General features: G+C 44.5%; 1 protein-coding gene across 1 annotated transcript in view; it reads left to right on the top strand.

Annotated features, from left to right (window-relative positions):
* The first annotated feature begins 734 nt into the window (after window positions 1-734).
* Window positions 735-10,391, top strand: part of ALDH1A2 (aldehyde dehydrogenase 1 family member A2) — an 86,816-nt gene continuing 77,159 nt past the window's right edge. The window contains exon 1 of the mRNA XM_079769514.1: window positions 735-1,083. Coding sequence (XP_079625640.1) covers window positions 967-1,083 — 117 coding nt within the window. The 5' untranslated portion in view covers window positions 735-966. The remainder of the gene's footprint in view (window positions 1,084-10,391) is intronic.

The following is a 10,391-nucleotide window of genomic DNA, read 5'->3' as shown; positions in this document are numbered from 1 at the left end:
GCTGTTAGCGTGAAGAACAAAAAAAGCAAACCAAGTGTATGTTTGTGTGTTTTCGGGCGAGGAATGTGAGAGCTGGAAGGAGGGATCCCAGAAGGAAGATTAGAGGGGCAAATGAAACTTGGCAACTCTGAGGAGCTTTTGAGGCCCGAGGCCCGCCTCCCCGGCAGTCCCGGCCGGCAGAGGGCAGCAGCTGGGCGGGAGAAGCCAGCCCCGGGCCCGCGGAGTCGCCCGGCTCGCGGGGACACTCTTGTCGAGTGTGGGGCGAGGGACTCGACTCATCATTACCCGCCCCGACCCTGCGGCCAAGGCGAACCTCGGGCTCGGTTGCGAGAGTGAGGTGTGCGGGGTTCGCTGCGGAGGTCCCCGCGCCCCTGCCCAGGGAAGGAGAGCTGAGGACACCCCCTCCCTGGCCCCCGGGAGGGAAAGGAGCGCCGGAGTTTGGAGGGGCCCCCCCGGCACGCGGGTGGGAGGGGTTCTCCGCACCCCTGTAGCTACGTCCCGGGCTTGTCCCGCCGACCCCGCCCCCCCCCCCCCCCCCCCGCTCACCCACTTCTGGGGCCACGACCCGCCCCCGCCCTCGGCCAAAGTGCGCCTCCCGCCGATGCCGACCTGGCCAGAGCGAGGCCGCCCCGCTGCTCTCCGAGCCCGCGAAGCCCTGGGCAGGTTCGCGCTCCGCCGTCGAGGAGGGCGGCGTGGGCGTGGGCGTGCGCGTGGGCGGGGGCCGGCTCCCGCGGCCGGGGCGGGGGCGGGGGCGCGGACGCCCTTGACCGTGGGCGCGAGCACCAGGCGGCGGGCTGTATGTAAATCGCTGCGCCCCAAGTCCTAGGTAGGATGGACCAGCCCCCGCGCCCCGGCCCTCACGTCCAATAAGAAGCGCCCCCGCTTGACACCTGCCTATAAACAGGCGAGCGCCCGGCGCCCCGCGCACAGCCCGCAGCCCGCACCGCCACGCCGCGGGGCGACACCATGACCTCCAGCAAGATCGAGATGCCCGGCGAGGTGAAGGCCGACCCCGCCGCGCTCATGGCGTCCCTGCACCTCCTGCCGTCGCCCACGCCCAACCTGGAGCTCAAGTACACCAAGGTAAGCGGCGGCGGGGGGCCGTCCGCGCACGCTCTCTCGGACCTGCCTTCCGCGTCGTGCGTGATCGGTTAGGGGGCGAGGGTCGGGGGTCGGGGGCCGGGTCGCCGGGGCCAGCCTGTCACCCCCGCGCAGCAGAGGGGCGCCCGGGCTCGGGGTGGGGGCTGCCGAAGTCCCGCGGAGTCTGGGGACACCTCGGGGACTGACCACCCGGGAAACGCGGCGCGGAGGGCTCGCCGTCAACGGCTTTTCCCCAAACCGCATCCGCGGCTGCCTCCCATCCCATTCGGGGTCGCGGCCGCTTCGGGGAAGGCGCCGGCACCCGTCGGCTCCTCCAATGGGGAAGAAGGGCGTCCCGCCAGGTTGGCCCCGCAGCCTGGCTGTGGCTTCTGGGTCCCCCGCCGTCGAGGGCCGCTCGGTCGCCCGCCCCGCGGGTCCTCGGGGTCCCGACGGCGGGAGGAGCGCGGGCGCTGGCCGCCCGCACGGGTTTCGTGGGAACCTGGCTGCTGGGCGCAGGAGACCCGGCGTCAGCGTCGCACTCGGACTTTGTAGGCAGTGGCAGCTTCCCTGGAAAACTTGGGAAGTCTTCTCATCTGTATAAATCAACAGGCTCGCTTTGGAACTGAAAAAAATTAACTCTTTATAACGAACTCTGACATCTTGGGTTTGCCAAGCACGAATGTTTTTTGTTGCACCACATTAAAAAAAGAATATGTATTCGCTACCTAGTATACATTGAATTTACTTTCTTTTTTAAAAAAAAAAACTCGACATAGAAAAATTATTAATTACGCGTATGGGGGAATTATAGTGTTATAGCATTGGGAGGGAGAGATGGGATTTTAAGTCTTGTTTCTTGGAGTTTATTTTACAGTTCTCTTGTTTGATTTTTCTCTTTCTTTCCGTTGATTTCTACCCTAAACTCCCGATTAACTTAAACACACACTGAACACACACACAATATGGTTAAAGTTGTTTTCCATCATGCTTATTACACGATAAACTAAATTTTGTCGAGAAGTAAATTGTTTGGTTCTGACTTAATGGTTGAAAGAAATACAAAAAAACAACATCGGAATATTAAAATTTTACTTGCGTTGAGTTTTAAGTTACAAATCAGGGTGGTTCGTGTTTTGAGTGCCAATTTAGATGAATTTGATGTACCTGCTAGTTTTTTTTTTTTTTTAGGTGGTGTGACAAATTTTTGAAAGCCGTTTTAATGAGAGGTCGTTAGTGGTTACAGCCATTTAGGCATCATTTGCATCACTATAGTGCCAATGTTTGGCACATCTCTGGGTTCAGGAGCCAGCGGGGGAAGCCTGAAGCATCAAGTTTTGTTTTAGGAGGGTCTCTAACCCCTTCAGCCCCACTTTAAAATTATTAAGATGCAAGATCTACTCCCTAGAGAGGACCTGATCCTCAGCTTTGGGAGGGTTTGATTTTCGTCTCCCTTTTGATCAGATTCTCCTCACAGCCCCGAAAGGAGTTTTAGGTATGCAGTAGGTATCTCCGAATTTCACTTGGAAACTCTTCCAGCTCTCTTTCCCTCTCACTACCCCCGCGCTCTTTTTTCTCTTGTTCTCCCTCAGTAGGAAAGACAACTGATTTATAGCTAATTGAAGTCTTTAATGTGGAGTCATTTCACTCAGGGGAGACTTTTATCCAGTATCCGCTTTCCCACTTATTACAAAGAAAAACAATCAGAAATGAAATAATGGATTGTAACTTGATTCTTTAATTTGTGGGGAGGAGGCATCTTATTTTTGGCTTGACAAACAACCCTCATAAACACTGAGTAGTACTCATCTAAAGGCGACCTCTTTTCACAAAACCTTGTAAAATCAGGTATCTGTGAACATTCCCAGCAGCTTTCCTTCTTAGCTCTTTGGTGAGACTTTAAAATTTTCTGAGACAAGCGTGTGGGCATGCAGCCTTTTTAACGCGGGGCAGAAGCTGCTCTTTGGTAGCCGAGGGTAATGGCGAATGCTCTTTTACTTAAAAGGAAAATAAGATGAATGGGAAGTTTTTAAAAAATTCACTTATGCTCACAAGTGAGGGAAATTATATTATCATTTTTAAGCAGAAGAATGAATAAGGTAGGATGGACAGTTAGTCCTTTAGAAGAGTGATACCACAATCACTAGGAATTTCTAAAAGGGTAGTTAGTAGCTAAAAATTATTATGCTAGAGGGCTTGTTTAATAACACATAGGAACCAACAATGTTTGTGTCAGAAAATAGTACAAGACAAAAACATAGGTGGATCCTCAATCATTTTTGTCTTGTTAAACAAATACATTTTTAGTGAAGGCTATTGCGGTAGGATTTTAAAATATGATTTTGGGACCAACATAAAGTCACTACTGAGAATTTCAAGTAGCATGCATCTAGGAAACTTTGCACTGGGATCTTGTATTATTGTATTTATTCACCATTCTCTTTCTCCTAAAACTATTTTACTTTTTTTTTTAATAAAAGGGGAATGCGGCAGATAATTAGGGGGGAAAGTTACTGCCTTTGTTTGTTAAAGGTCCAGTGAAAGTGCTCCAAAATTAAAGTTCAATCTCCAAGGATGCTGAAAGGGCTAACCTCCCGGTTTGTATGTATTGACTTTCAGGCAATTACATTCAGTTTTGAAAATAAGCCTTAAGGTTCCACTACCCATTTTAGACTAATGATCAATGGCAACACTATCTTTGGAATATGTCTATTTTTATTTTCCTAATAAAGCAAGCTAGACCTCAAGCTTTAAAAGTGATTTCTTATTAAAGAATATGTTAAACAAACAAATAAGACTGCATTAGTCAAGAAAGTGTGATAACAGCGCCAACACTAAGGAGTGAGTGGACTACTTTGAGGTAGAGAGAACGGATACTTTCTTGCTTGCATGCTAAGAAGAATGCTTAACAGCTAGCGTAAGGGTTTGATTGCTTTGAGCTATGCTTTTATGAATTAAATTTTTTTCTGAGTTGTTTCTGTTTTATCAGTCTAGTTTTTAGAAGTTTTGTATAGCTGAATATATCACAGGAGCACACACATTGTAAAATCAAGCCTAGTACTTTACTGACTGCCCAGAACTGCAGAAAAGATCTTTGCCAGATCCCCAGGTCTTTGGAAACTTTAATACCACCCCTACCTTCTCCATTGTCTGTATCATCTCTCCTGGCTTTACTTGTCCATCTGTCCCAGCCCGCCCCCCCCTCCCACACACACACTACTCCACTACACACACACACACACACACACACACACACACACACACACACACATGGGTTGCACTCTTTCCCTGTTGATCACTTGTTCAGTGAGAGTTTATGCCCATAACTAACAGTAATATAAAGTGTTGTGTTTTACTCCAGCATCTGATACCGTGGAGCGTGGAGAGCTAGAACAGAAGAAGGAAGGGGGCATTTATGGGGTATTGACCTACTAAAATAGAAGAGGAAAAATAAAAGGCAATCAACTGATAATCAGAGCTGATGTGCATGGAGTAACTACTATTTATTCTTTTATTTATTAAATTAACAACCTTTTATTGAACTTCTGTTTTCTGAAGTCAATTTCAAATATGAATGGCTATGTTTCTAACAGCCGTGCTTTCCATTATGCTAGCTGGGCTGTGGAAGCATTGAGTGCCAAAAATTAGTTGTCAGCCTGGTGATAGTTCGGTTGATCAATGTGAAAATAACAATAATGACAATAATAGTTATAATGCTACTTACATTGTTTATAGGGCCTAATGGTTTACCAAGCACTTTCATATATATCTTATGAAGGAGAGAGAGAGAATAGGAAGAAGTAGGAAAAATGGATAAGGAAAACCTTGGCTTTGACTTTTAAAAATTGATAGAGCACTCCTCATCATAACCTTTGCTTTTCCTAATAGTCACATACTTTTTTCTTTTTAAGAGAGAGAGAGAGAGAGAGAGAGAGAGACTTCAAATCTTCATTTTTGTGTTGCTTCTATTGCAAACATGGAGAGAGTATGACTTGGCCTAGTCCTCTTAAGAAAGAGCTACCTTTTGTGACGTCTGATTCCCTAACTTTAAATTACTACTTTAGATGTGTCTATGGTTTGTATGTCTGAGGCAGGATTGTTGCCTGTCTTAGGGATCGTTTCTTATAAGATGGTGTGGGTCTAGTTGCCTCTAATTGAGATTGTCTGTCTTGATCATAAATTATTAATCAAACTTTACATTTAGAGGGGAACTTACATTAAAGAAAACTTTTTGCAATTGCACAGCTTTTTGATGTTTGTATCATCTCCATTTAACACAGGGGAGCTGACCAACTTCATTGTTAGACTTGAATTAGGCCCTTCTCCTGGGGTCCTGCCTGCCCCGATGCCTTCTGCTGGATGGGCTTACGTTACCATATCGAATCATCAAGTCCTTTTTATCTATAAAATGAGGAACCAGTGTTTCCATTTCAGGGTAGAAGATTCTCTGAGGAGCCTACTCTGTGAGGTCTCATTTCCTTGTATCCAGGCTTAAGAGAAGCCAGGCATGCATAATTAGTTCTCTGTTGTATTAGACAAGCATCTCAAATACCAACATGCACAGTTCTCTCTCAAGTCTTTCTCAATTTGGGTGGTGGAATACAAATACTGATGGATATTTTTGCCTTTTTAGTTATTTTAGTGACAACTTGCAGGGGTCACCAAACTACAAACTGTCTACCTAATTTTGTAAATAAAGTTTTATTGAAACACAGCCATACTCATTCAGTTAGATATTGTCTGTGGCTGTGTTTGTATTACAATGGCTGAGTCAAGTATTTGCAACAGAGACCATTTGGCCCGAATTTTAGAAAAAGTTTATAAAGCCTTGACTTAGGAAAAGAAAGGCTCTGAATTAAAATAGGCCTTTGTTCAAATCTTGATCAGATATGTGCTTAATTAGCTATGTGAGCAGTTATGGATGGTGTCTCTTCTTAGGGGGTTTCTTCACTGGGTATCAATTTCTAGTTGTCAGTGTGAGAAAGTAAATGGCATATAATGACAATCAACCCAAGACTAATCCCATTTCATTTTTGTAAAGTGATCATTACATTTGTAGTTCCAAATTAATGGAGGCCCATTAAGAAATATCAGAGTTGTACTAACAATAAAGTTTCACAAACAGGCCAATGTTTAGTATTCTTTTTATTTATTTCATGTTTAGTAGTTTAATTAGTCATAAGAGTAATATTCTGCATAGCTCGTATGTTTACACCGGATTTTCATCAAATGGGATCCCTTGGAGGTTTCCCTACCAAGGTATTATTTTTACCAAAAAAGTAGCCAAATCAGTTTCCCAGCCAGTACAGTCTTGAGCCACATAACGGTGGTTAGGCCAACAAGAGACTGCATTTACTACAGTGATCCCATAAGATTAAAATGGACCTGAACAATCCCTATCCCCTAGTGATGTCATAGCCATCATAATGTTGTAGCCCACGGCATTAATGTTTTGGGCCATCTCAGCCCATCCACAGTCCTGCTGTCAGCTAGAAGTGGCTGGGGGTGCTCCCCTGGCTCACATGACCCACGGCACAGGAAGGTCCTGAGTAGAGAGGGCATGAGCTAGCGTCACACACTGGCTCACTCTTTGTTGGTGAATTCAAAACAGAAGAGTGGGAACTTAAAGTATGGGAAGATAAAACAAAACAAAGCACAAGTAGCCTAAAATAGTTACCTAAATCAATCAAGATCTCTAAATCAAAGGAGCCTAAATGGGAGGAGGTGGACTGACTCTTTGTCCAGTCCCATGACTGGAATTGTGTGCATTCCAGATAGCCTGCTTAGAAGTGTTGCCTCTTTAAAGTGAATGCCTCAGCAATCAAAGCTTAAATCAGGCACTTGTATTATAAAAAGGAAAGCCAACAGTCAGGGCTTAAACTCTAAGTACTCATGTGTTTGTGATGATGCTGGTGTAAGCAAACCTACTGCCCTACCAGTCATATAAAAATAAAGTACAGCATAGGGAATATAGTCAATAATATTATAATAAACTAGAGACCTGGTGCACAAAATTCGTGCACTCGGGGGTGGGGGGAGGGTGGAGGTCCCTCAGCCTGGCCTGCACCCTCTTGCAGTCCAGGAGCCCTCGGGATGTCTGACTGCTGCGGAGGAGGCGGGAGAGGCTTCCGCCACAGCTGCTGTGCTCGCCAGCCATAAAGCCGGCTCAGGGCTTCTGGCTGAGCGGTGCTCCCCCTGTGGGAGCACACTGACCACCAGGAGGCAGCTCCTGCATTAAGCGTCTGGTGGTCAGTGCGCATCATAGTTCAGCCAATTTGCATATTAGCCTTTTATTATATAGGTTGTATGCTGCCAGGTGGGTACTAGACTTATCAGGGTGACCACTTCATAAGGGATGTAAATGTCTAATTACTATGCTGTACACCTGAAACTAATATAATATTGCATGTCAACTGTAATAAAAAATGAAATTTTAAAAATACAGACACAGATGACAGATACCACCTCGGTTTGTGTAAATTCATTCTACCGTATTCACACAAGATCAAAATTGTCTCATAATGCATTTCTCAGAACATATCCCCATCGTTAAGCAGTGCATGACTGTATTTTAATAGTTAAATTAGGTATCTGACACTTGTGTGCCAAAATTCAGCATTAATATGCCTCAGTATACCCAACTGACTGGTGTTTTAAGTCGTTTGGACCAAGATGTTCCCAAGTCATGGATGCTTAGATCTAGGAAGTATGACAGCCTGTGAGGACATTCTCTGAAGGAAGATAACTATTTGGAAATCGGAAGGTATATTAAGTTATATAATTTAAAACTGACTAGACTTTCACTGGTCCTGACTGCCCAATTTTGGGACACTTCACCTGGAAAAGCACCATGCAGTGACTATTTTGAAAGTCCTTCTAGCATTTCTTTAATTTTTTTTATTTGCTGTGACAGGTCATTTCAAAGCCAGTCATTTCTCTTCAAAGACTGAGTCTAATGCATATAAAAGTGATTGCCAAAATGTCACTTTGATTAATGTTTAATTGCCTTTTCAGACATATCTTTGAGCTCTATTCCATTTTACTGTTCAGATATATAAGATTCTTCAAATTGGGAATTTCTTATCTCTGGCATATATCTATTGCTTGTTTTTTGGCCTGACTTATGTTCAAGTTGTCTCTCTTCATAATCTTAACTCTTAGTAAGTTTATTTATAGCAAGTCTCTGTTGTGTCACATGATTTGGAAACACTTCCAGACTTTGAAAATTCCAGTTGGAATAATAATTGGTCTCTCAGCAAAACTTCGCTGGGGCTAACACAGAGGCTATTGACCTCTGTAGATTGTGATTGAAAATTAGACTGTCATGGGTGAACATTCTAATTTTTGTTATAGAAGGAAGCTTTCCTTTTCCTCCAGTTCAGCTCTGTTACTACCAGCTTTGTTTCCTTTCCTCACTATAGTTTGATCTTTGGAGAGCAAAGTAGTAGTTTCTTTATTCCTACATCTCTGGAGATGCCGGGGTTCTTGTCCCAGCCTTACAAAGGTTTCAGCAATCTGGAGAAAGGAGCTGCGCGTAGATTCAAGAAGAAGTCCAAGGACAAAAGATAATTTTGAAAGGCATTGGGGGTCAGAGGAGCTTCAGCTAAAGGAACTGAAGACTACTCTTTGTCTAAGGACCCCATGCTATTTATTAACACAATTTGTCCTAAGGCAAGGTGGAGACACACACTTTAACCCTTTGCACTCGCTTGTTTTTTTCTCGAGCTGCTACCGATGCTAACCGTGTTGAGTCACACTCGACATCCGAGTGCAAAAGGTTAAAGGGTAAGGTTTACAGAAGCATTGTCAGTTAGGGGAATAGCCTATAGCTGTTCAGGTGTTTGGCCAACAAGAGGCAATAATATGCAGATTAAGATGCTCTGAGCTGTCTGGCAGCAAACAATAATATTCAGGTTTGGGGGAAGTGCCGTTTAGCTGTTCCAACAGGTAAACTATATATGTGGCTCAGCCCTTGTTGAGCCTCCGAACTTCACCAACCTTTTGGTGAAACTCTTGTAATTATTACATGCTGGAATTGGTTTCTGCATGGAGAGATAAAACCTATTGTCCAGTTGAACCTGGAAACACCTGTCTCTTATTTAGAAGAATTTAGGATATCATTGGTGGTACCAAAACACTCTCCAATCTATATGTATAAAAGGCTAAAATGCTAAGTGTCCATCCAAACGTCCAACTGGTCGCTTTGACGTGCACTGACCACCAGGGGGCAGACACTCAATGCAGGAACTGCCGTGATGCACACTGGCCATTTACAAAGAAACAGCACCACAGACCTGGCACTGACAAACCAACACTCGACTTCTCCCAAGTGGGACACAGGCCCCGCCACCACCCCATAGCAACACCCCACCAAATTGTAGCCAATGCTGCCAAGACCCCATGGTGCAAAATATGGCCCACAGCCCAGCCCAGCCCAGAAACGGTCCCTGTGGGCACCGGGTAATGACGTCATGTAGCAACGCCCAGCTTCCTCTCCCTAAGGACTAGCCTCCTTGGAGTTACTTCAGCCCAGGAACACGACTTGCTTTATAGCCAGGTGGAAACATTTCACACTGTAACCAAATGTCTGTGAAGCATTTTTCCCGTGCCTTATCTCATTTGATCCTCACAGAAGTCCTGGAGTAGGTAGATAGGAGACTCGATAAAATCCTATTTTCTTTACATTAGCCAGAAAATGGAGATTTAGAAAGTTTAGAAACTTGACCCAACTGAAGAGAAGTAAGAAATGGTGGACCTTGAAAATGACTTCAGGTTTTCTCACTGTGCAAAATATAGTCAAACACTGCTGCAGTTAAATATTTTACTCTTTGTTCTCCCTGTGTGATCTACAATAATAATCTGCTTCATGTTGATATTTACTGCTGTGTTGCTGACAATTACCTGAAAGAGAAGTTAGGGTGCTTCACTGGACTGGAAAAAGTTTAGCTAAATCAGAAAGCAGGTCTAATTAAGCAAGTTTATTCTCTCTATATAAATGGCTAAATTGACTCGCGTGTGTGTGATACATATAAAGCTCTTGCTGGCGCCAATCGCACGCTTGTCATTTCGATCTGTCATTGTCGATCGTGAATTTGGTTGACACTTCTATTATAGAGAAAGGGCGAATAGTGATATTAAAATATTTCTTCTAATTAATTTCCTTTCAATGTGCATGAATCTGTGCACTGGGCCTCTAGTCTTGATTATAAAATATAAGGAAATTTTTTCAAAATAATTAAAAGATTATATTTTTGTATATTTTTCTGATACATAATTTTGATTTGTCTAGCTTAAGTCTTCTGATTTCGAATCCA

The sequence above is a fragment of the Cnephaeus nilssonii genome (assembly GCF_951640355.1).
Source record: "Cnephaeus nilssonii genome assembly, chromosome: 4".
Classification (NCBI taxonomy): Eukaryota; Metazoa; Chordata; class Mammalia; order Chiroptera; family Vespertilionidae; genus Cnephaeus; species Cnephaeus nilssonii.
This window is presented reverse-complemented; position numbering and strand designations above follow the sequence as displayed.